The following is a 26,866-nucleotide window of genomic DNA, read 5'->3' as shown; positions in this document are numbered from 1 at the left end:
CTCTCTCTCTCCTTATAGTGTTTTGGACAGAAGAGGGGTGATGTTGGAAGATGCTTGTAGCTCCATCCCATCTGATGCATCTGTTCCTTCTACCACTAAAAGCAGCAACCCTGCATCACAAACCACAGTAAGACAGCAATTATTATGAGTGTGTAAGCGTATGAGTGAATGTACTGTACATTTGGCCCAAATGTTGTTACTGGCTGCAAAGTGCATTGAGTCTTGAGTCTGCAAGAAAGATCCTAAATCAATTACTCTAAGAGCTGGGAAGTGGAGAGGGGGAGGGACAAGAACCATGTGGAGTTAATGACTGCATTAAGTTGTTTTAGCTTGATGTGGCTTTCATAGTGCAAATGCTCATGTAGAGAATTGGACTGTGTCTGCTATAGTCTGTGTGCATCATAACTGTAAAGACCTGAATATTTATATTTGGTCAGGTGGATGTGAACTATGCTGAGAGTTTCCAAGCAAAAAATATTGGTTACAGTAAGGCTCTTACAATTGAATTGAATGGGGCCCGTCCATAAAAAATAAAATACACAATGCTTCGAAAGTAGAGCCACAAGACATAAACGTTATTCATGTTAACATGGATAATGGAACCCAGAAAATTCCTTTGATGGAGTGGGTGTGCTTTCTCTTCATTTTTAGTATCAGGACGTATGTTTTATTTACCTGTATATATTTAGTTTCTAGCACACATCGATGAGGTTAAAGCTCTTCGCTTATCAATTAATCACCCTCATGGCATCCCAAATGTGTATGAATTTCTTTTGCAGAAATTAAGATTTTCAGAAGATTATTTCAGCTATGGAGGGCCATACAATGCAAGTAAATGGTGACCAGACCTTTCAAGCTGCAAAAATCAGATGAAGGCAGCATAAAAGTAATCCATATGACCAGTGATTTAATATAACTCTTCTAAAGCGATGCAATCATTTTGGGTGAGAAACCGATCAATGTCAATAATTTTTTTACTATAAATCTACAATTTCACTTTCAGAATGTGAAAGTGGAGATTTATAGTAAAAAAAGGATTGACCTATTGATCCGTTTCTCACCAACACCTATCATACCTCTTCTAAAGACCTACATTTTACCACTGGAGTCATATGGATTACTTTTATGCTGCCTTTGTAAGTAAATGGTGACCAGAACTTTCAAGCTGCAAAAATCGCAGTTTATAGACCTATAGAGGTGAAATATTCTTCTAAAAATAGTTTTTGTGTTCTACTGAAGAAAGTCATTCACATCTGGGATGGCATGAGGATGAGTAAATGATAAGAGAGAGTTTTCATGTTTGGGTGAAATATCCCTTTAAGATGTTTGTACTAGTGATAAGACGATCTACCATCCATGTCAATGATTCCTCAGGATTCTGATGTCTAATGATGGCTTTGTACCTCTTGCAGAAACACACAGCTCCTTTGATCCCTAATGAACACACTCCTGATGAAGCCAAACCTGGCATTGCTGCAGGCACCCAGAAGTCCAGCAGCTCCCCTAAAGAAGAGAAACCTCCTTCAAGAGACACTCTATCAACATCCCCCAATGCCGTCGCCCCTGTGGTCATCAAAGAGTCTGCCCACTAGCTTTGGTAGCATTCTCTAGACTTCTCTCAAACCTCTTAATGTGCTTACATTGAGGAACACGCACAGAAAAACTGTTCAGGTACTGCAGGGCTGTTTGACTCTGATGTTCAGAACAGGGGCTTGCGTTCTCTGCTATTCTCGCAGAAAATGGGCCCCTCTGCCTGGATCCTGCACCAACACTCCAGAAAACATCTGAAGGTCTTGATTACTCTCCTCTTTAAATCAAAGCATGATGAACGACGCATTTTCCGCACAACGAGGGAAATGCGTAGAGCCATGGGCAATCGGATATTGACAAGAATGGGCTAATAAGACGCCTAATATGGAAACTCTTTGTATTAAAAACTTGTAAAATGTTGGTGTTTTTTTCTTCCCCATTGTGATAACCTGTTTCTGAATATCCTGATTCTATTATTGTGTACCCTATAAAACAAATTTCTGGCTTCTGTAGTCATTGGTGCTAAAGGACCTTTGGATTAGCTTTTCTTTTGTTTTCAGAATGTGAAGGTGCAGCAACACTAGGCTTTGATTTCTTTTTTTATTAAATAATAATAAATTCAAAATATTAAAAAATTCTATCTATTCCACAATCATGCATGTGCCATTTAGATCCTCTATTGGTCACCTGTCTATTGCTCATGGGCCACCCCGCTCGCAATTGCCGTTTTGGTAATTTTTTTTGTTTTGGGCACAACTGAGCTTTTAGTGGTGGAACAGTCTTTGTACAAATGCAACACACAGGAGATTTAGCATGCTCGCACACCAAGGTTGCCGCACCTTTCTGGCCCAGGTTTCACTGTATCCACTTCCCTTTTTTGTATCCATGCGCCTCCGCTCTCAGAAAATGTCTGTGCCACCACAGAATGATCACTGGCCCCTGCGTGGCCACCCCTGTGAAAAACTCCTGGCTCCACCCATGCTGTCTCTATACAAATTTGCAAGTCAGAGATTTGTACACCGTAATGAACGAAACTTCTTCACATGCTTTCATTTACCCACACTCAAACGTCTTTTCGCTATACACATTTTAAAACTTGATCTATTGTACACAACAGAAGATACAAATTCAAAAGTCAAGCGTTTAGCCATCCCTTCGTAGTGTGTAGCGACGTAGTTCGTTGTAGTGACAAACTGCCATTGATGAACGAAATCCCATTACCTGATTAGGCCCAACAAAACGTCTTTACTGATGTCCCAATCAGTTCCATTGAGTCAGTCATTTGCAAATGTGATTCAACAGGAAGTTAAAGGGATAGTTCTCCCAAGTATGAAAATTCTGTAATCATTTACTCACCCTGCTGTTGTTACAAACCTGTATAACCTTTTTTTTTCATGAAGATGTTAGGTGGGGGACTGAGGATTTCAGTCACTAACATCTCCCTTTGTCTTGTTTTAAAGAAAGACATACATGTTTGAAACAACATACAGTAAATGTGAGTAAATAATAACAGAATTTTCATTTTTTAATGTCTGACAGACAACCTGTTTATAAAGTCAGTGTGAATGTTAGAAAACAGGTCAGTTCTGTTTTTGTTTGAGGCTGCTCTTACACATGTCTATAGGCCATGTGAGTGTGTTTTAATTCATTTGTTTGTGTGTGGGGGGGAGACTACAGGCCAATCTGCTATTGACAGACGTTAGTAAGAGTGCCTTACCTATGCTCTAATATTGCATATAACAATGGCCATCTACAGAGGACCCCTAAAATTCAATGTCCTCATACTATCCATAATTTCCTATACATGTTAATAATTATACATTACTAATGATGAATCAGAAAGCAAAAAATAATTCAAGCCATTGAGTAAATGTGTATATAATGTAAAAATAACTGAAAAACTGCAAATTCTCTGTAAGAAGTGGAATAACTTGCCTGATTTATTATTATTTTAATCTTGAAGTTATAACATTCCCTCAATACTTTTTACTTTAAAGAGGTCACTCCACCAATGCCTCCTATATTCCAGCATTATACTAATGCTGGAGTCTCTTGTCTGTTGTCACAATCCAGGGAAGTTCTCTTTCCTTCCTTATAAATATTTCTACTTGAGGTCAAATGTCAGCAGCTGAAGGTGTTCCTGTTTGTGGGCGGAATAAACTTTAGTTAAAGTTTGTTTAACATCATCTGGAAAGCTTAAGGGATAGTATACTCAACAATGAAAATGTATAATTTACTCGATGTTGTTGCAAACCCATCTGACATTCTTTATTCCCTAGAACACAGAAGATGTTAGGCAGTATGTTAGCCTCAGTCACCATGCACCTTCATGGTAAATGACGACAGAATTAGCATTTTTGGTTGAACTATCACTTTAACCTTTCTGTTGTTAAGTACCTATTAGCCGTCAATGGCATTTTAGCATGTTTTTGAATTCAATTTTAAAATATTTTAAAATCATAATTGTATATTTTTCTCACACATTCTTTTCACCATGTTTAAGGTAAGGCAACTTAACCAAGTGTATGTAAAAAAAAAAAAAAAATTGTTGTGTATTGTAAACAACTAATGGTCACCTTTACTAATTCCACTTTGGTATATTGATGGTCACTTGTAAGGGAACACTGTTTATGGACAGACTTAGACATCTGGGACCTATGGACTCGGTGTGTGTGTGTGTGTGTGTGTATGTATGTATGTGTGTATGTATATATATATATATATATATATATAATTACATGAATCTCTCAAATTATAACCAGCTATATATTTATGTTGTGCATATCAGAGAAGAAATCGGCAGTATTGTTTTGTGTAAAAAAAAAAAAATGGTGTGGAAGTGAAATGTAAGAAAATGATTTCTCAATGATACTCAAAAAGACAATTCTTTCATCATTTACTTACCATCATGCTGTGTCAAACTCATATAACTTTCTTTCATCTGCCGAACACAAATGAAGATATTTTCATGGAGATATGATGTGTTCATATCCATACAATGCAAGTCAGTGGGGTCCGATTTATAGTAAAAAAGGAGCTTGGTCGTTTCTCACTCAAAACCGATCATATTGCTTCAGAAGGCATGCATTAAACCACTGGAGTAAACTTTATGCTGCCTTTATGTCCTTTTTGGAGCTTGTAAGTGTTGGAACCCATTGATTTGCATTGGACAGATATATTCACATCATGTATCTTTGTGTTCTTCAGAAGAAAGAACATTTTGAGGCAGCATGAGAATGAGTAAATAATGAGAGAATTCAAATATTTGGGTAAAAAATGCCTTTAATTTGGATTCAACTTTATTTTGTTGCCAGTCCAGTGCCATCCTTCAGCAGGTTGAAATGTATAAGCTGGAATGCTTGTGAGATACGTTGATTTACTGTAGTTTGATTGATTGATTGAACCTCTTTTAATGTTGAAGAAAGTCAAGAAAGTGGGTACGATTCAATTATTGCAGAACTTTAGTGCTATTCTAACAACTAACTGTCCTTCCTCAGAATGTGCTTCTATAAAATCCTTCTTCATTTTAAGTAAATGGGATTTCAATGTGAACTGTTGTGATAATGATCGATTGTGTATGGAAGATGTGAATATTTATTTGATAGGCTGAAGGTATTATTAAATATATATATATATATATATATATATATATATATATATATATATATATATATATATATATATATAAAATAAATTGCTTTTTTTTTTATTTTTTTTTTTAAAGTTGTTCATAATTAATTCCAACATTCCCATTTAATATATGTGTGTGTGTATATATATATATATATATATATATATACACATTTACCATAAAATTGTTTCATGTAATTGTGCAGCTAATGTGCTGATTTACCAATGAGGCTCGACAAAATCAAAATCTTTAATGCCAAGGCAGTGTAGAAATGTGTTTTCAATATTAGTAAATGATAGTCTGCTCTAGATATGTGGATACGATGCATAACATCACAAACTGAGTTGTTTACTTTTCTTGGTTATAACACTGTGATCCTGTATATCTCATACTCTTCACTTTATAGTTTAAGGATTTGTGTGTGTGTATATGTATGTTCATGAAATTCTTTTTGTGATGTAGTTTCAAAATGTTAATTAAATATTTAAAGTTTCTTTTGTTCAAATATTTCTTTAAAAACTTTAACAAAACTAATACAAATTGACACTACAATTGAGAAAGACTGACATCAATACAAAGATGAACAGGCTAAAAACGGATTAAAATCTACAACAATGGCTTGGAAAACTACATGAACATAAACATAACCATATTATAACCATCATTACCAAAAACTATAGAAGCAAAAGAATTTGCAAGTACACAACTTAAAACCTTGAGTTAACCAAACAATTTGGTTTTCCCATCTTTGTGTCTCACCTTTTTTTTTTTTTTTTGAGTGCACTAATTGTGTATTCCTCTGTACATTCATAATGACAAAAAACAAACTAAAAACAATAGAAAAGTAATATATGCTACTTCATAGCTAAAGCAATGATGATGAACCTCAGATATTAGATAATCAATGTTTGGTCATAGAGTACATTAATTATTTCATAGAAAATATGGCTTACTTATTTATAATAAAATAAAAACTTTTGGGTATCACCATGCCTTTTTTTATTTTAGTATGTAAAAGAACATAGCTACAGGTTGAATCCAATATCACTTTATGCAGTTTATGATTATGGATTGTTTCAAAGTAGTTCTGACCAATAATATAAAAGATAACGGCTAAGTCCAGCATGAAATTTGTACCTTCAAGAATTTTGTGCCAGCTTCTAAGAAGACCTGTTGGCTTCTTTTGTACATTGAAATAATTTCTATTCATGGATATGGTCCAGCAAAGGGCCATGACAATTACCCTCAATCCATCAGTGAGGTTAAAATAGTTTACAAGTAGCAGGATCAAAGGAACATTCTGTGGTCTTCACTCTGTTTGACTCTCCAGACTCTCCTCCACCTTCATCTCCTCCAGCTGCTGCTGAACCGCATTTACATCTGTGTTAGGATCTATCTCTGCCTCAGTCTGGGATTCCGCCTGGGGCTCCCCACGCCCGTTTGCCAGGTTCTCTGTGCTCTCGTAACAGCCTGAATCCCGTGGCATTTCAGTCTTTTGCTCAGATATGTCCTCTTCATCGGATTCGTCCTCCGCTGGAGAAGAGAAAGAATGTTAGAAGGCCAAACATCATTATTTTTATAATGAACATTTTCAAAAGGCTGTACCAATTATCATTAAGTGGGACACAAAGACTAAATCAAACAATAGTGTGTTAAATTAGAAGAGAAGCATAATATGTACTTCACTGTAAGACCTGTGTGAAAAAGGAGCGGATATATAGTAACTTTTTTCCCCTCACACTAAAAGGACTGTCAGGTTTGATTTACTGCATAGATCCATAACTCTCATTATAGTAGTTTGTAGGTGGCACAATCAGGGCTTCATGGATTTGAAAATACTACATGGACTTACAGTCATGAATCAGTTCTGTAGCTTTAAGTATCTTGGCACAATGTTCAGGGTCTGTTATGTTTAACTCATTCAGGTGGGACTCCTTTAGGCCACAAAAATCCTCCAAACTCTGGAAGCCATGCATGGACAGGAGAGATCCCAGCTCCTAAAGTAGGTACAAAGTGGAGTCAATCATCAGAAATTCACTACATTTGAGTAATCATTTTTCTCAACCATAAATCAACTGAAACAAGTATGGCACTTTATTCTAAGTAGAATTCATACTATTGTACTTTAAGTGTCTTGAGAGCAGGTGCGGAGTGTGGCAGATCATTTCTATTACACACTAAATGAAGTAACAATAAAAGAAAGTTAAGGCTTACAGTCAGGCCTATTCGCTCTAGAACTTCCTCCAAGCTTTTTGGTTTGGGTTTGTTCTGGCGACCCTTACTAGAGCATCGTTTCCTCTTTGGTGGTGTGTCCTCCTCTGGTAGCACAGTGACGTAGATGAATTTAAAGGAGCCGACTTTGTTATTGAGTTTACCAGTCCAGGTGCCTACTGGTGGCTTCTCAATAATCTGGATGATATCCCCTTTCTGTGTGATAAACAAAATGTCAGAGTTTGCACTACGGATGAAGATAGTAATATTCATTGGTTATGAAGCCAAGCATCACTATTAATATTGTTCACATTTAGGATTAAGATAGGGTAAGGGCTAAGTTAAGTTAGGTTTAGGGTTGCGAGTTTGTAAGGTTTAGTACATTGAAGGAGGAACCCAAGTCATATCTATGGACCAGAATATCATGAAGACTTCTGACCAGTACAGATTAAAAAATATTATTGACACATTGACCAAAAATGGTTCAGCACTGTGGGTAGAAAGGCCTAACCTGCAGTTTTAGGGATTCAATGTCATATGGGCTGGGGGTGAAGTCAGTGTGGACTAGGGCTATACCACAGAAGGGCCCTGTGTAGGTGCTGTCCTCCAGTCTCATACTGTCTCTCTGGCTAAAGCCACTGTCCAAACTCTGTCTATCAGCACCTGCACATCAGTAAAAAAACAATCAGCCTTATCATCTCAATAACGCCTCAAATTGTACAGGTCTGAGATTATAATGGTGCATAGGCTTACATCCAGAGAGCTGGCGTGAGAGAGGGCTGTGTATTGTGTCTTCTGAGCTGTTGGAGCACACAGATGTTCTGTTCCCAGCACAGAGATCTGGCATCCAGTCACTTGGAGACAAGGGAGACATAGAGCCATCCTCGCCACTCTCATTCTGAAAATTGTAATACATTTCAGCAGGAAACATTTTGTGACAATTTGTCTACCCTTCCCCCACATGACAAATGCTGACTGTAAAAAATATTCTATTTCCAACCACAGGGGGTAGACATATTCAATCAAAAAAATATATTTTGCTTTTGTCTCATTATATGGTTTGGTTTCTAAATGAGTGTAATAAATGTTAATCAGCAAATCTATACAAATAGACAGGCTTTTGATTGCAATAATACAGTATTTCTGCCATCAATTTCAAAGTGAAGTGTCTCATTTCCGTGCCACTAGCATAAACAATAGGAATAAAAAATAAAAATAAAAGAAAATGTCTCTGAACACTCTGCCTGTCTTCAGTTGGTCAGAAAAAACAGATAGTGCCATCCAAACTCATGTCATTGGCTGAGCCTGAGTTGCCATGTCAGGCTGGTGGGAATGCTTAACCTTTAAATGCATACCTCGGGTATTTAGTGACCTAGGACCTCATTCCACCTCCTTTAACTCATCCATTTTTTGTATGCCCCCACATCTTTAGTATTCCTCAATCTTTATTTTATGAATTGTGTAACAATAATAATAATAATAGCAAAATATTTTTTCTCTAATTGTTTAATTGCCAATAGTAACCCAAGATATGTAATAGTGTCGTAATGTATATTTCCACTTCCATAAATCATATTTTTATGATTATTCCATATCCATATCATTTTACTATCACAGGATTTTTATTTCTTTGTTTATTACAAGGCAAATGAGTGCCATATACAGTAGAAATTAATACTATGTTGTGTTCATTTTCTGCGCAATGGTTGTGAATGATCTGTATCACATATGATTGCACACATACAAATTAAACATGCCATTTGTTACTCAAAATTGCACTGATGTTTCAGTGATTGACTTGATTTTCATTTGACATTGCTATTTGATGAAGAAGCAACATGGAAGTAAACTATAGCAAGTACAACACATGAACAATGTGATATGATATTTGGGTGTACAACTGAAATCCGGTAAGTTGTACATCTATTTAGACTCAATAAGTGCCTAAGAATATACAAATGTGTAACTATGTGTAGCTTTAGTGTTAAGTGCAACTCAATTTCAGCATGAAAGAAATTAATCCCATTCTATCGTTTGTTGCATCATCTCTTTGATAAATGAAAAATAAATCACCAAAATTTGACAGAATATATTCCATTAAATAGTTTTCTAGTCGTATTAATTTTGTTTTTCAAAATGTTACACTATCTGGGCATTTTGTAGATCATTAGTGACAGATATAAATTTGTTTGGCAAAACACTATGCATTTAAGGGTTAAACAAACAGGGCAATGTTTTGATAATGCCACAGAAGGTTTGTTAACATTTATCGGACAAATTATTCTACAAAAATCTTACATACTCTGCATTTTGATTTGGGATAGGGGAAACTATTTTAACATTGAAAAAATACATCACCTTTAATCACTGAATTAAAACATTTTTTTTACTTACCCCTTCCTCTGCAAGAGCTTTCTGTACCATCTTGGATGTTTTACGGGACATTGTGCGAGATATGACGTTTCGCCATCTCTTTCCCAGTTTCACATTATGTTTTCCAGAATCCTCTGGTGGTGCCCCTTCCAACTTCTGAGGGATTTAAAAAAAAAAACAGAGTGAATTTAGGCATTTTGACCAGCTGTCTTTTATATGTTGCTCAGAGGCTACTAAATTTGTCTCATCATCTCATCAAACTTCCTCCTTTCTAAAAAGGTCTACATACAGTGAATAATTGTTGCTATGTTGCTTGTTCTCATTTTTAAACTGGTTACTCTGTGCATCAGTGGGGATTTCTTTAAGACTGCAAGGGAAGCTCAGCTTCCCCTATAATGTCAAAAAAATAATGGTCAAATATGTACTATTGTGTAAACAATTTATTGACTAAAAATGCGTTAGAACACGTTCATCTCGAAGACGAGTTCGTTCAGAATCAGCTACATTACATATAGCAGGTCGGCTGACTCGATTTACTTCTCATACATTCCCGTAGCGTCAGTGCATTTCCCTGTTGAAGCCGAGCGTCCATTGACTTCAATGGGGCTGCTCTGAACAGTTTTTTCAGTGCTCGAAAATAGACGGTCATTGGATAAATGCTGCGATTATGTCCGCCCACGGACGCTCAGCGTCTCTGGAGGTGATTGAGGAGTGAGCTGGCCCGACTCCGGCTTCAGCGTGATGATTGGAGGATCTGTCGAAAGACTGCATATCCTTTTGATTGACAGTGAATCTGTACTATAAGAAGTCACTGAAGCTATTTCGCGCTCAGTCCCATCGTGGATTTCTCAAGTGTAGTCGAAAGATAAACTGCTGCAACCTATTTCTTTATATTTGTTTGGCTGAAATTGCTAGTCAATTTGCATAATACATTTCACACAATTATACACCACATTCCTTGTTTCAGTTTTACCAAGTTTAATATATTTTTGTTTTAGAGCGCTCGTTCGCTCGTTCGTTCGTTCATTCATTCATTCATACAGTAGGCTAGGCTAGCGTCGTACGGGTGAAACTGCGCACGATGGCAGACGGTGCTAATATTGTCGACCTGATTTTGGCGAAGCCATTTGAAAGTCTTCCTTACGAGGAAAAAATTTGAATTAAACAGCAGGGCAGATCAACACCTAAGATTGATTTAGTGCAAAAAATAGGGTAAATAAGTTTATAATGTAGGCCGAAAATGAGCTTCCCCTCTTTGAAAGACCAGCAGCCGCCACTGCTGTGCAAATCTTACTGCAGAACAGTTAAAGGGTTAGTTCGGCCAAAAATGAAAATTATCCCATAATTTACTCACCTTCAAGCCATCCTAGGTGTATATGACTTTCTTCTTTCAGCCAAACGCAATAGGATATATATATAAAAAATATCCTGGCTCTTCCAAGATTTTTAATGGGAGTTAATGGTACCTTAGATTTTGAAGCCCAAAAAAGCCCATCTATCCATCAAAAAAGTAATCCATAAGGCTCCAGGGGGTTAATAAATGCCTTCTGAAGCAAAGCGATGCGTTTTTGTTAGAAAAATATCCATATTTATAACTTTATAAACTATAATCACTGGCATAATGGTAACGGCCATCCGTGCATTCACAAGAGAGTCAAGTTCCAGCGTATGACGTTGTTTACAGCAAAGGAAACCGGCGACAAGAAGTGAGTTGTTTTAGCTATACTGTAGATTTTAAATAATATTAAAATGTTGTGTTTGTGCATCTATCCAGTCATTCCAATCCATTCATGGCAGCAAACACTCTCAGGCTCTGTTGGCATTACCTTGCATTTTTTGCATGAGCACCACCATGTCTCCCGTACTCTCCGTCTACCAGATTATTTTGTTTGTGCCGCCACTGCAGCCTCCTCCATCTCCTGGAGTTCCTGGTTGGTGTACTCCGGTTCAAACAAATAGGGCTGGCAAAAAACTCAATCTCCTTTTCTCTTATATCGAAATCCTCCAGCATTTTTCTTTAAAATCCTCGATGTTGTCTTCTAATTCATGACCAGCGTTTTGTTTTGCTCTATGCTCTGCGCTTCCGCATTTGTGCTGCTACGCCTGAATGTCATACGCCGGAATGCTTGAGGGGTCACATGATGTTCTGGGTGCATGCACTAATACGCTGTTATCAATGCTCTTAGAGCGGTTCACGTTAGAATCTGCCGGGGTCGGGACAGGTGAATTTTTTAAGTAGGGTTCGGGTTTGTAATTTATGAAAAAAACAAAATGCATTTCTATAATATATAACTATATATTATAACTATAATATATATTATAACTATATATATATATATATATATAGGCAGTACCGTCACTCCCAATAAGCAGACTACGCAGTCTGCGTAGGGCACCAACTCCCTAGGGGGGCACCATCTTATCGCTTCGCGCTCATATCATGCGTATTTTTGCCTGCAGCTGTACCCCCGGGCAGTCAAGGGCTCCCTGGTAGTCAAGGGCCCCTGGGCAATAGCCCCACTGGCCCAGTCGGTAATCTGTGTCTAGATTGTTTTTTGTTTTTTAGCGCAGGTGTCACAAAAATTTTACTTTCTGAAAAAGTTCAGGCTGCAAAGAGGTGACTGTTACAATATTTAACATTATTCCAGATTGTTCTGCAACAAGCAAAGTTTCAGCACTTGGTAAACGGCAATGTTCCCCTTCTGCTCTTGTGCGCTGAGGGGCTGCCATGCCTTGTATGTTTATTATTAGAATATGAACGTTGCCTACGATGCTTACATAAAATACAGCCTCAGCATCAGAATAAGCTCCAGGTGAAAGTAAAGAAATAAGACTATATTACTATTGTATACAACGTATCCTCAAAGTAATAATAATACTCTATCATATTATAATGACTTTTACACACACACACACACACACACACACACACACACACACACACACACACACACACACACACACACACACACAGTTTTGTAAATATAAATACAGGTACATATTGTTTTTCATTTTGAATATACTTGTCTACAATGGTTGAGAGGATGAATTTAAAATTATAATTGAAAATACATTTTATGTAATTTTTTAAGCAAATAGTTTAGAAATGGGGCCCCGGCTTGGTCAGAAGCTTGGGGCCTAAACCCACCCCTGGCCAGAACTATATACTGTAAATAATTCAGTCCCACTACAATTGATAACTGAAGTTTAATTGCTGCTAATTTTTTTCTCAGGTAAATTCAATGTGGTGCCAAAGTTGCAAATTGAAGTTGTTTGAATTTCATCATCAGTGAGGACCTATTGTGACCATAATAAGACTTTTAGTAATATTTTAGGTTATTTACTTATTGTATTTTTGATGTATTATTTTGGACAATTCTTTGGTGTGGTAATCATAATTCATTTCTGATATGCAAACTAATTTCAGGGCGTTGTCAAAGCTGAGCTGCATCAGCTCATATCTGTTTGTAATATGACTACAGTACAGACAGTGTTAGATTTCAGGCACTGGTCTACTCTGCTCAGGAAGAGTTCCAGTAAAGTCTGTGACAATGGTTGATGTGTCATTACCACAGTGAGTCAATGTGACTTCTCCTCTCTGAGCTGTAATAGAAATGTCAGATGTTCTTCTTTTTACTGTGAGCTGAACTCTGAACTTCAAGGGGACTTTACATCAGTCTTTGTTAGATTACACTTGTCTGTATACCTTAGCAATTCACTCAAAACGAACACAGATGGCTATTCCATAGAAAACACCAAGAAGACATTCAACATGTTCATCGTGAAAGATGACATTGATTTTTTTTTTTTTTTTACTTTTTTAAATAAAACTAATTTGCCTGTCACATTTGCTATGCATACCATGTCACACATTTGTCTATGTCTGCTAAAAGCAGACAGATTGATAAGCAGGCTCTCTGCTTGAATGGCTCATGAAAGAACGACATCCTGTCTTGATACTATTAAAACACTGTGGTTTACACATTAATCTGTTTTGAGGCTTTATTTATGCATTCTAAGCTTCAAGAGTGACCTCCCAGAATGATTCTGATGATGCTGTTGTATTTTCCTCTTAGCCAACAGATATTGGATAATAATGGACACAGCTACACATGATCAAATATTTTGATACCTATAAGAGAGAAGTCAGTTATAGGTTGGGAATAACTACTTTATCTCTGTAGTTAGCAAACCACACTTACAGTTTCATCGAAGGCGGCCTCACTCACAACAGGTGACGCTGGCTTTGACTTCATAAAGTCTTTGAAGCTACTGGACCTTTGCAGTGTCAACTGTGAACATAGAATAGCTTTTAATCAGCGAGACAAGCAAAGACATTTTGTCCCAGTCAGGGACATTTTTTATTCTGCTTGGACACACTCTTCTGTGGGCCCAATGTGTAGGCTAAACCAGAGCACCTTTGTGGGTCCCTGACATCATAGGGCCCTGGACAATGTTCCTGGTTGACCCCCTGGTTTGACATAATTGTTAACAGACATTGTTCAGTTGTTCAGTTTATAATACATTTTGGTAAATCATTATATTCACACTGTAAAAATATTTCAGATTTTGCTATATGTAATATTTTGTAACATGAGCAATAAAACTACCCTGTCAAACTAAATATTGAAGAGTTCATTAAACTTACAGTACATTAATAAATTACATATCTTTTGGTTGTCATATTAACAATTTCATACTACATAAACACACAGTTAATTTCAAGAAAGTCATTCCGATTTGACTGCACTATTTAACTAAGAAGTCTTTTTAACAGACTGTACACAATTCGCTGTCTACTGCTTATATTTTGTCCTCTCCTGTTGTTCAATCTCTTATTATTGCTCATGACCTAAAAACTGGTTGATTTGATCAACCGTGACATCTAGCACAGAGCTGTTGAAATGTTATCTCTGTGCAACACTAGAAGTCCAGTTTAGTTCAAATAACAGCTCATCTCAATGATATAATGGCCATAAATGTTATTGTAGTGCCATAAGCATAAGTTCTAATCAATATTTATGATGCATTATCAGGCCTCAAGAGTAAAATCTGAGAAATAAAGGTCATGCTTTTCAGATACATATTATTACGCAATAATAAGCATCATGGACTTGCTTCAACAATGTGAGACATGAGAGTTTTGTAGGCTGGAACTTTTAGTATTCTTTATGAAAAACAGGCTGTCATAGGATTTCACAGACATGAAAAATGTCAATGTTACATCTTAATAGAACAAATAACGTGTTATTTCACAAAATAACTGCATATTGAGTGCATGATGCTCATTTGTATTATTCAGTACTTGGTTGTGTGTTTACACTGTAACAGACACTGTAATTCAAAATGTATAGGACATTAAATGGAGCCAAAAATAGTTAATTCATAAGATCAAGGCACTATTTATTTATGCTAATATCATTTGTGTGGGTTTTGAGGGCTGCTTTGTAGAGCATGATTTTATCAATTTGACTTTTTTTCTATCTGAACCTTTCACTGTGCTACTTTTCTTAAGCACAGGAAGTGGGTCTGTCAAACCCAACACAAAGTATGCTACGAACCAATCCCTGCAGAGCTGTGCACTGTCTAAACAACAGACTTTATCTGCAATCTGCTTAACCAAACATCTTCATTTCAGTTCTTCTGTATTTCATGCTTACAAATTTGTTACATTCATACTTTTCACATGAGCTGTAATAATATTAAAACTACAGTATTTGCTCTTCTTTTAAATAAAATTGACTTGTAGTTTTGTAGAAAACAGATAACATGTCATATTTCTAATTAACAAACCATTATTGCAAAATGTATTCCCATCTACTGTATTTACAAACCTTCCCTTCAGATTCTATTAATTACCCCAACACAGGGACAAAATTCTGTGTCATAGGCATATTTTAATATATTCAAATTAAATTATAATTTATAATCTCAACCGTGACCATAGAGGAAACTGCAACTTTTAAGGTGATTTGGAAAAGTATATTCGTTATTCGTTTATGAGAATGAGCATCTGAATGCAACACCCTACTCTGGATAGGGATATGAGAAAAATATTAGGGCTGTCCCTGACCAAAGATTCCTAGTCGACAAGTAGGTGTTAATTTAAGACATTAGTCGGCCAAGTAACAATGTTATAAGTAACATTGCTAACACTGTTCTATATTACAGAGAAATACTTAACTGCAATAACGAGCCCTTAAAATATACATTTTACAAGTACATGCATGGAGTGAGCCGCAGCGACACCAGCAAAAGTGGTAATGATACTGAATGTGTCGGAAGAAACAGCAAGGAGACTGTCTGAACATTTTGTTAATTTATAAAGAGAAATACACATTAGGGTTGTGTCCAGAGATGATGATCTCAGGGATCGATGATGGTCAATAGTGATCACCAATAGCTGATGCCTTTGACCATGTCAAGACGATATTTGGCTCATTTTCCCATTAATGTATTTAATTATTATTATTAATAGGCTATTATTATTGTCAAATTAATATTACACATAATTTGCCCCTAGAAACACAGACACGTGCTTGAAGAAACACACTTTATTATATTATTAAGAACAGGTTTGAAGCCGTCATGTACGACACGCTGTTTGTATAGATGCGTGCATTCAAGTGGAACACGCGCATGTAAAAGGTTCTCAATCTTTCTGTTTCAGTCTTCTTTTTGCAAGAACAGTATCATCTATGAGTGTTGGAAATGACCTCAGAGATCTCAGCTCAGGAGGTGCTTTGAGTTCAGTTTGCTTTATTTCCACAGAGCAGTTTATTGTGAATGCAACTCTGCAGCCTTATACATCTGTGATTTTTCACATTTATAATTGTTTTTATGTCTTCATTTGTGTAAGTCATTTTCCGCCTGAATGTTTAGACGGATACTTGCCTGGCGGTAAATTGAAAGGTGGTTACCTATATAGCCTATATTATTTTTTGATCAATCCATTATTTTTTATTTAATTGTTTAATTTGGAGTGCACTTTCAATTTAGAAATGTATTTGATTTTAGGTTTTAATTTTTTTTAAATAATTACATTTTCAATGCAAAATCATTAAAGCAAGAATATTCATAGATATTGAATCAATGTTGCCAATGTAATTGGATATTGCATTTTTTCATTAGAATTTTTAGTTATAATAAATAAATAAATATAGTTTAAAGTTTGAGATCAAGGTGTCTTGCTTTATTGTGTAGGCTTAACCATAACCCTGCTTATCGCAATTAAACCCGTAGTACCACCAAGCTTCAAACCAGCAGTAATACTGGTGTTCATCGGTTTACTGTGGAGTTTTTTTTTCTGCGAACAACCGACCAATCAAAACTTGGTCGACCAAAACTCTTCTCATTGACTAATGTTTTGGTTGACTATCAGGGGGCAGCCCTAAAAAATATGGGTTTAAAATACAAACATCAAAGTAACCATGATGCACAATCGCCAAAATTTTCATCTCTCGTTTCTCGTTTGCAGACCCATACAAATGCCTTCAGTTTCAGAGAGGAGAAATATCGAAACTGTTTGCTGTTACACACAAGATGTGATTCAAATGGAAAATAAGTGTTAGGGTTATTTTAAGGCTGTTAATAATAATAATAATTCCTAACATTTATATAGCGCTTTTCCAGGCACTCAAAGCGCTTTACATGATATAGGGGGACTCTCCTCAACCACCACCAGTGTGCAGTATCTACCTGACGGCAGCCATAGTGCTCCAGTAAGCTCACCACACACCAGCTATTGGTGGAGAGGAGAGAGTAGAGTGATACAGCCAATTGATGGATGGGGATTATTAGGAGGCCATGACTGATAAGGGCCTATGGGGATAATTTGGCCAGGACACCAGGGTTAACCCAAGTGTCCTGGGATTTTTAATGACAACAGACAGTCAGGACTTCGGTTTATCATCTCATCCAAAAGATGGTGCCTTTTTACAGTATAGTGTCCCCATCATTATACTGGTACATTAGGACCTACACAGTATGCAAGGCGAGCACCCCCTGCTGGCCTCCCTAATATCTCTTTCAGCAGCAACCTTAGTTTTCACCAGGAGGTCTCCCATCCAGGTAATGGACAGGCTCAACCCTGCTTAGCTATAGTGGGCAACCAGGCAAGAGCTGCAGGGTGATATGGCTAGGTGAGAAAAACATGAGCATGAACTGGAGTAGCGTGGGCTGTGAAGACGGAAATTTCACTTTGTATTCAGGAGTTGGATACTTTGCTCTGATGAGGTATAAACAGCTTCATGATGTATGATGAGATCTGAATTGTCGCTACAAGTATTTTCAACCAGAACAATAGAGTTTCAGTTCTTTTGCTCATTACAAGTCTCAAGACAAATGTGACATATTACAATCATACAGTTAATAACATAGATGAATGACAACATTTCAAAAACCTTCTCAAAGAACTGCTGATTTCTGCTTTAATACACCTGTGGCATTCACATTTTGTGTAACTGGTAGAGCATGACCCTAGCAATACCAAGGATATGGGTTAAAATCACAAGGAATACAATGTATACCACAAATGCACTGTAAGTCACTGACTTCAAATGTACATACTGTACCATCATTGTATCTCTTGTATCCTTGCTCATTAACTGCTCTTCAAACCAAGGTAGCACATGCAGAATTACACCAAAACTCTTACCTTCTTCTTTTGCACCTGGGGCTGCTCCTTTTCTGAGGCATTGGATGGTTTCCGTCGTAACATGTTGATCCTGTGGTGGGTGAGCAATAATATCCTGAGGACCACAACTACACCTGTGGCAGTAAAGTTGGCTGTGCTACACTAATGCTTGTCACTTTTACTGCCACAGTGCCCAAAATCCACTAGAAGAGGAAGAGGTAGAAACAAACTCTGATCGGTGAAGTGGAAAACTAAATGCTTGAGGAAGTCACATGACCAGACAGGAACTTCTTTTTTTCAAGAGGTGGTTTTGGTTTAAATGGTTTACATCAGATATAAAAACAAACCTGTAGAACAACAGTTCCAGGGATGCCCTAATGTTTACAATGAACCATTGTACATCTCAAGGACATACAGTATATCTTCAAACAGAAGCTTTCCAACAGTGTTAATAGATGATGAATTACATTACCGGTACATTAAATTATTTTATATGTGCAGCATAAGCAATATGATAATAAGTCATGTAGACTCAGAAACATGTAAATATTGTAGCGTTTAAAAAGTCCTTCAGACTTACACATAATTAAGGATGGATTTAAGGTTTTGGTATTTGAACAAAAATGGAACAGCAAACAGATCAATAACATTTCTTAATGGTGATTGGGCAAAGATGCATCTCAGTAAATACTGATAAATATAAGTCACAATGTCCTGAGACCAAAAACCAACTCAGCGGGACTTTGCCTTTAAAATCAGCCAGATGAGACAGTAGAGGAAGTTTCTCTCTGTTTGTGTGTGTGTGTACATTTGATTTCAAACAAAAACTGATGCGTTAAATAATAAGCTATTTTTTTAAAGTGTAAAAACAACAACAATTACACTCACCTAACACTTTATTAAGAACACCTGTACACCTACTTGCTATTATCTAATCAGACAATCGTGTGGCAGCAGTACAATGCATAAAATCATGCAGATACGGGTCAGGAGCTTCAGTTATTGTTCACATCAACCATAGGGTAAATCAAGTACATGGAAAAATGTAATCACAGTGATTTGGTATGATCGTTGTTGCCAGAAGGGCTGGTTTGAGTATTTCTGTAACTACTGATCTCCTGGGATTTTTACACACAACAGTCTCTATAATTTACTCAGACTGGTGTCAAAAACAAAAAATATCCAGTGAGTGGCAATTGTGGTGACAGAAACGCCTTGTTGATGAGAAAGGTCAACAGAGAATGGCCAGACTGGTTCGAGCTGACAGAAAAGATACAGTAACTCAGATAAACCCTCTGTACAATTGTAGTGAGCAGAATAACATCTCAGAATGCACAACATGTCAAACCTTGAGGTGGATGAGCTACAACAACAGAAGACCATTTTGGGCAATTTATTAGGACCATAGTGTTCCAAATAAAGTGCTAAATTTAGAATATGTACAGTAAGTAAAGTAAAAGTGTATGTGTGAGCAATTTTTGCTTTAAATCACATAAAAAATAAGATTCTTGACTTTTTTTTTTTTTTTAACACGTCCAAACATGAGACTGTGTTACAGGTGTGAAATATTTCAACATCAATGTGTTCAACAAACAAATCTTTGCTGCCAGTAAGCAAAGTAAGGCAGTAAATGTTTGTACATGAGAAAAGTAATTCCTCTTGTGCATGCAGTGGTCATGCACACAGAAAAATGTAATGAACTAATCGTTTTCAACACCTCCTCTTGCTGCAGTTCCTCTTTAAGCATGGACCACACCAACCATGGTATGAGCTTTAAATAAAACACTATTTATAGTGTCACATCTTTCAGTCTAGTTTTGAAAAGATGAAGGATAAAGAACAACCAAAAGCCTAAAAACTGAACTTTCCCTCTTCACATGTTCAAAGTTTGTTTTCAGCTGAAGAACAGCCAAACAAAAGAGTGCAGCGATAGAGAGAGAGAGAGAGAGAGAGAGAGAGAGAGAGAGAGAGAGAGAGAGAGAGAGAGAGAGAGAGAGGGAGAGGGAGAGAGAGAGAGAGAGAGAGAGAGCGAGAGAGAGAGGAGCGGACATCTCTGAAACCACAATCACACCTTAATGTGGCTCTGACGGAACTGTTGCCAAGCAACAGCACCTCTACAGGCATGAAACCTTCACATGCGGCAGTGCTATTGACAAAAGCTCACTTCAGGCCTGTGACATTTTAAGGGGATTGTAAAAAAAGTATTTTCTCAGAAATCATTATTATGATATGTGTCTGCTGTGAGATGTGATATCGCACTGTGAGAGATATGACAGTACTTATCAGGGCTCTAGACTAAAAACTACTTAGGAGCAGTGGTGGAAAGAGTACTGATAAATCATACTCAATTAAAAGTACTGTTACTTCACAAACAATGTAGTGTGAGTAGAATAAAAGTAGCTGTCCTAAAAACTACTCAAGAGTAAAAGAGTTGCTCATTTAAAAGTACTCATGAGTAGTGAGTATTGAGTACGTAGTTGCAAAACCTATGACCCATTATAATGAACACTGTATGCCAACTTCTAAAATACATCACTTATCTATGATAAACACAACAGGAATCTGATACCAAAAAATAAAAGGGAGACATGATAACAGAAATGAAAAGATTAAAAAGTTATTTTCAATAAACTGATCATTTAAATCATAATGCATGAAACAATTACATTAAAATCAGTTTATGTGTAGTGTCTAAATTTCCCTTAATGCCGACAGAGCGTTATTGTTGTGCATAAAACATGCTTAAACAATGCAAGGAATGCCAAAAAATGCTAAATAAGCAGGACCACTTGGCATGTCGTAATAGAGGAGGTAGAGTAGGTATGGGAAAAGATGTTTGGTACAGGGGCAACATCATGCTTAAAAAGGAATAATTCACCCAAAAATGAAAATTCTCTCATCATTTACTGAAAGAGAATCAGTGGCAATATATTGAAGCTCCACAAATTACATAAATCAGCATATAAGTAGTCTAATCCATGTCTTCAGAAGTGATATGATAGATGTGGTGAGAAACTGATCAATGTTTTTTTTTACTATTAATTCTCCTCTCTTCAGTCAATCTCCACTTTAACTTTCACTTTCTTCTTGTGTTTTTGGTGATTCACATTCTTCATGCATATCGACTCCTACTGGGCAGAGAGAAGAGTTTCTAGAATAAATGGACTTAAATATTGATCTGTTTCTCACCCACACCTGTCATATCAATTCTGAAGTCATGGATTAAACCACTGGAGTTGTATGTATTACTTTTATGCTGCTTTTATGTGCTTTTTGGAGCATCAACATTTTGGCACCCCTTCACTTACATTGAATGGACCGACAGAGCTGAAATATTCTTCTAAATATCTTAATTTGTGTTCTGAAGAAAGCAAGTCATACACATCTGGGATGGCATGAGCGTGAGTAAATGTTAAGAGAAATTTCATTTTTGTGTGAATTATTTCTTAAAGTAGCACATGGGGGGCCACATTGTCCTCCTTTTGAGATACAATGTTCAACATTGATTTAGTTCTTGTATCTTTTAAGTCCAAAAATAGTTGTTCTCTCATTATAAAGCATGATGCACAATTATCTGAAGTTTGTGACTGGTGGAATGTTCTGCTGAAGTATTGCTCAGCAAATGTTGATTCTTTTCTATCTTTATAAAGGCGAAGCATAATTATATATTACTTTATCATCTGTACTTTCCTGGTAATTTATTACACCAATTAACACCCTCTCTACATCAGGGGTCAGTATTATAAAAAATAAAAAAAACAATATTATTAAAAATATTATTATTATAAATGTTTTATTCTATTACATTAATGCTTTTAAAGCTACTCAAGATATTCGGCCAAAAGTAGTGAGTGGTTTTCTCATTTCCTTGTTAATGTTGTTTGATTAATAGCCTTTATATGACATAGCCTACAAGACAGTACTCAATTCGGTTACATGTACACTTCAAGTCCAACATTTTGATGCAAATTCGCTTTTTGTCCCACTGTTTAAGTTCACTTTAGACATAAATGACTGCATTTACATTAAATCCTCACCAAGACGGGCACTGGCGGAATTATAATGTGCATTTGATTGCATTAGCGCACAAATATTAGCCGCCTCTCAATCAAACAGCGCATAGCTAATGTACAGACGTCAGGAAATGAAAAGTCAATCTTTTATATTTCATCTTGATCAACCAACCAGTGGTGCTCTTGGTATCATGATTGATGTTATGAACACCCCTGTCATAGATGTATAGCATAGGCTAAATATAGAAAATTACTCAAAAGTCTGATCGAGGACATCTCTCTATTTTCCTATATACATCTAGATCATTTTATTGCCCAGCCTTATTGATAACATTGCATTAATCTTTCACAGCAGCCCAATAATCTCAGTGATAGTTAAATTACAGGCTACATTATAGACACACAGAATCTAGTTATCAGAAATATGAAATTTACCTCGATATGTTTCTTCAAATTAGAGGCAGGATTAATGCTGATATCAGGCTTGAGAAAGTTAAACTCACATGACACAATCAAGCAATTGACCTTTTTCACTGTGAAAATCCCTTTCAGGTGCGGCCGGTTATGTTCAGCTGTAAACTTTGCTTGAGGAATTCTCCACATCCATAATAGTTGGTGCCAGATCTACAGCTGCCATTCAAGTTTTCATTTGACGGGAGTCACGAGACTCTCCCTTGCCAATCATGTTGATAGATAAAAATAAAATCAGGACAGGGAAGTAGTGAACACAGACGGTGGGAAAATAGTGCAGTAAAAGTGCAGTTACAGCACTTAAAATGTACTCAAGTAAAAGTATACAATTTTTAAACTACTTAAAAAAGTAAAATTCTTGGGGAAAAGTAAAGTAGTTACAGTAACATGAGTATTTGGTATTCGTTATTTTACACTCCTGCTTAGGAGCCATTGGCTCCTGAACTGAAACATTAAGGAGCCAAACGGCTGTTTGTTTGCCAAATCACAGAATTGCTCAATTTAGTTTGCTATTCAGAAACAAGATAGAAAGCAGAAGAAAAGGAAGACAGCTGAAAACCTATTAATCGGAGGTTTAATAAACAGTATACCGTATATATTTGAGAAGATATGATTGTATTCCCGTTGTCTCATAAATGTTCACACCCCTTTCATAATTTATACAAATATAAGAGATCAATATATATATATATATATATATATATATATATATATATATATATATATATATATATATATATAATACTGCTCTTCACAATCTACATTACAGATAATGCAATAAAGTATAGTATGCATATATATATACAAGACCTTATTCACTCTAGCGCCATCCTTGATTTTTAGTGGGAATGATAACGAGGCTGTGAGGGATAGACTTACCATCTCTTCAATGGGCTGTACTGCAGTTAAAAGTGTCTTTGGATCATTCCGCGGACAAAACATTGATATATATCTGTCCAAGGACATTCTATACAAAGAACTCCAGACAACATGAGTTGTGGAAAATCTCATGTCAGATGAAATCACATGACACATTTGACTAAAGAGCTTTATACAGCTTTATACCGTTTGTGCCATTGAAGAGACTGTAATGCCTTGTTCAGACTGCCACTAAAAATCAGATTTTTTTTTAATATCCAGATTGTATCCAGATGAGTTTTTAATAGTCTGGACAGCAAAAAACAAACAAAAAAAAAACACATGAAATCAGATTTTTCAGAATCTGATTCAAACCACATCGGGAGTTGGTTTAAGATGCCATTCAAATCCGATTTGTTTTTAGATGCATCTCAGATTTGATCACTTGCAATTAATAGTGCGTACAGTCTGCCTGAAAAGATCTGATTTGACAAAAAAATCTAATTTGCCTGCAGTCTGAACATAGCCTATCCCTCACATCCCTCTGTCATTCCCATAAAAGATGGCGCTAGCGTGAATAAGGTCTATTGCCTTAGTCTTTTACTGTTACCAGATGGCCCAGACACTGAGACCACAATAGTGCAAATTGAATTAAATCCCAGATGCAGAATATTGTGCTACTCCAATCCCAATCAATAATTATCAGGAGAAAAAAAAGTGGTACAAAATACAGGACTTTTAATTATAAAAAAAGCCTGAAATACACATGGAACACTTACTCTTTATCTGGAGCCCTGCTTAGGGTATTAGGTGGGTGGTGTTGAAACTGTTATCTGCATCTTTAAATCCAACACACACAAATTAAATAAATAAATAAACAAACGGGCCATGACTCTTTTAGATAGGAGAGGTCACAAGCAATTTCCCATTGAACACTGTCCTTCAGTTTGCTCTTGAAAGCAAGATTAATGTTTTTAATTAATTGCTGACCTTATAATTTAAATTAATAAAAAAAAAATTAATTGTTGTGTCTGACATAGTATCAATGGCGTTAAAAGTTACATTTGGCAATTTTTTTATTAGTTAAAAAAGGATGACAGGTGGCCTTACAGCAAACATGAGTGGTAATAAAGTGACTGTGATTTATGGTTTTGACTTCATTAAGAATAGCTACTGAAAGCCAATAAAAGTGTCGACAGAAGAGAGAAAAAGGCTGTAATTAGTTTAATACTATAAATTATGCTAGAAAAACCTAAAATCTTCTGGTGGATTAAATGATTGATGACTACAAGTGAGTGATGATTACAAGTATCAATTAATTTGGATACAATCCCATAGCCACATGTACTTCACACATTATAACCACTATCACTGGGACACTTTAATTGTACATATTATATTAATTACTTTAGTTGTTACCTTACCATACAATCTTGCAGTCAATACATTTTATTAGCCTTTTCCAAAACACAGGCAGGTAATGAATGATGTGTTTGTGCTTACACAAACACATCATGCATTACCTGCCTGTGTTTTGGAAAAGCTGAAGATGTGCTGAAGATGTGTTTGTGCTTACACAAATAGGTGATAATTTTATGTGCTGAAGATGTGTTTGTGCTTACACAAATAGGTGATAGTTTCAGATGAATAGAGCAGGCCTATGGAATATTTATATTATTGGTTGACAACCAGTAATAAAATGCATGTGCTGTCTTGTAATTGCAAGCAGACAGATATGACAAGGCAAAAATATGTTTGCTAACCAGATGTTGTGATGTAATATGTGAATATCAGCAGTCAGTCAAACCTGAAAAGTATCAAAACTAAGTCAAAAAGTGGCAAAAAGAATAATGTACCAGTAAGAATACGTGTCAGGTAAGGTAATGTTGGTGTCTGGTTACTATTCTCTCTAAGTGGAGAAGGAAACCTACTGTGCATTTGGCACCTATAAAAATGTGGTAATAATTGTGTTATATAAAAAGTTATATTTGTTAACAGTAGTAAATGCATAAGTTATCACGAACTAACAATGAACAAAACTTTTACCAGCATTTATGTATTCAATTTATAATTTATTTTTTATTTTTTATCATTAGTTCATAATGCTTTAACTAATACTAGCACATGCAACTTTTATTTAAAATAAATATTTAATATATGTTGAAAATAACATTAACCAAGATTAATAAATAATAATAATTATTCAAACAGTTGAATACACAGGAAGTTCCGATCAGTTTTCACCATTCGAATGAATGGAATTCAGATTGTTTTTCACGGAGGCTGAGAGATTGAAATCATTAAATTAAATGCATCTTTTGCTGTCCAGCAAGGCGATGCAAGGTGATTTAAACAGCAATGTGAATTTTATGTGCTGAAGTGCAGCCTATACCCCCCCATGCCCCCCATGCTCACACTTCTCTGACTCAAACATTGAAGGAGTAGCACTGTTTATTTGCAGTGAAGTGCTATGGTGCAAGGACAAATTGCGATTTCATTAATGCAGTCAATCGTACAACCTTGATAGATACCATACCAATATCTCAGAGGTCCAAATCTGCAGGTTCCAGAGTGTGCTTTAAATGGGTTTCTCCTTATCATACAGTAAGTGCTACTTATACTGTAACTGCTATGTTTGAGTTGTTGTTTTTCCACATTTATGTGAAAATGACAATGAATAAAAAAAAGAAATACAATTTTTTCTCTTGAGTGCCAACCCCTCTACGCATTTAAATTCACAGATGACCAAGTCTGTGGTCGCACTACTTTTTCTCTGTGTCTGATTTAGAACAGGCGGAGCTGTAGATCTAATGGCCCTTAGATAAAATTAACCATTATTTTTTATTCTTACCTTAAAAAAAAAAAAAATATGACAGCTGTAACTAATAAATTTTGGCAAGTGACCATGATATAAGCGGAAAGTGCATTTAAAATTGATTAACTCACATCTAGTCGTGGATTATCCCTCACTTAACAAATGTTGTTCATTGTTAGTTGATGTTAACAAATGAAGCTAACTAATGTTTAAGAAAACAACCTTATTATAAATCAATCATACACGTAAATCAAAGTTAGAAGGGATAAAGTAGTTCTGAAGTAATCTTATTTTAATAAATTATAAATAAACAATGATTGTCTCTGGTA

General features: G+C 36.0%; 2 protein-coding genes across 2 annotated transcripts in view; one reads left to right on the top strand and one right to left on the bottom strand.

Moving 5' to 3' along the window:
• zdhhc9 (zinc finger DHHC-type palmitoyltransferase 9) overlaps positions 1 to 5,173 on the top strand; it is a 40,636-nt gene extending 35,463 nt beyond the window's left edge. Inside the window, exons 8-9 of the mRNA XM_052149806.1 lie at positions 19 to 127; positions 1,413 to 5,173. Coding sequence (XP_052005766.1) covers positions 19 to 127; positions 1,413 to 1,592 — 289 coding nt within the window. The 3' untranslated portion in view covers positions 1,593 to 5,173. The remainder of the gene's footprint in view (positions 1 to 18; positions 128 to 1,412) is intronic.
• A 26-nt stretch (positions 5,174 to 5,199) lies between these two features.
• Positions 5,200 to 18,610, bottom strand: sash3 (SAM and SH3 domain containing 3). Its single transcript, XM_052149805.1, has 8 exons — positions 18,402 to 18,610; positions 13,948 to 14,037; positions 9,767 to 9,901; positions 8,126 to 8,270; positions 7,884 to 8,035; positions 7,376 to 7,588; positions 7,014 to 7,158; positions 5,200 to 6,694 (listed from the first exon to the last, which is right to left on the bottom strand). Exons 1-8 carry the CDS (start codon positions 18,462 to 18,464, stop codon positions 6,471 to 6,473), a joined length of 1,167 nt encoding a protein of 388 aa, XP_052005765.1. The 5' UTR covers positions 18,465 to 18,610; the 3' UTR covers positions 5,200 to 6,470.
• Positions 18,611 to 26,866: the final 8,256 nt, after the last annotated feature.

The sequence above is a fragment of the Xyrauchen texanus genome, chromosome 19, assembly GCF_025860055.1.
Source record: "Xyrauchen texanus isolate HMW12.3.18 chromosome 19, RBS_HiC_50CHRs, whole genome shotgun sequence".
Lineage (NCBI taxonomy): Eukaryota > Metazoa > Chordata > Actinopteri > Cypriniformes > Catostomidae > Xyrauchen > Xyrauchen texanus.
Note: the sequence above shows the minus strand (reverse complement) of the source record. Positions and strands in the feature narration are given on the sequence as shown.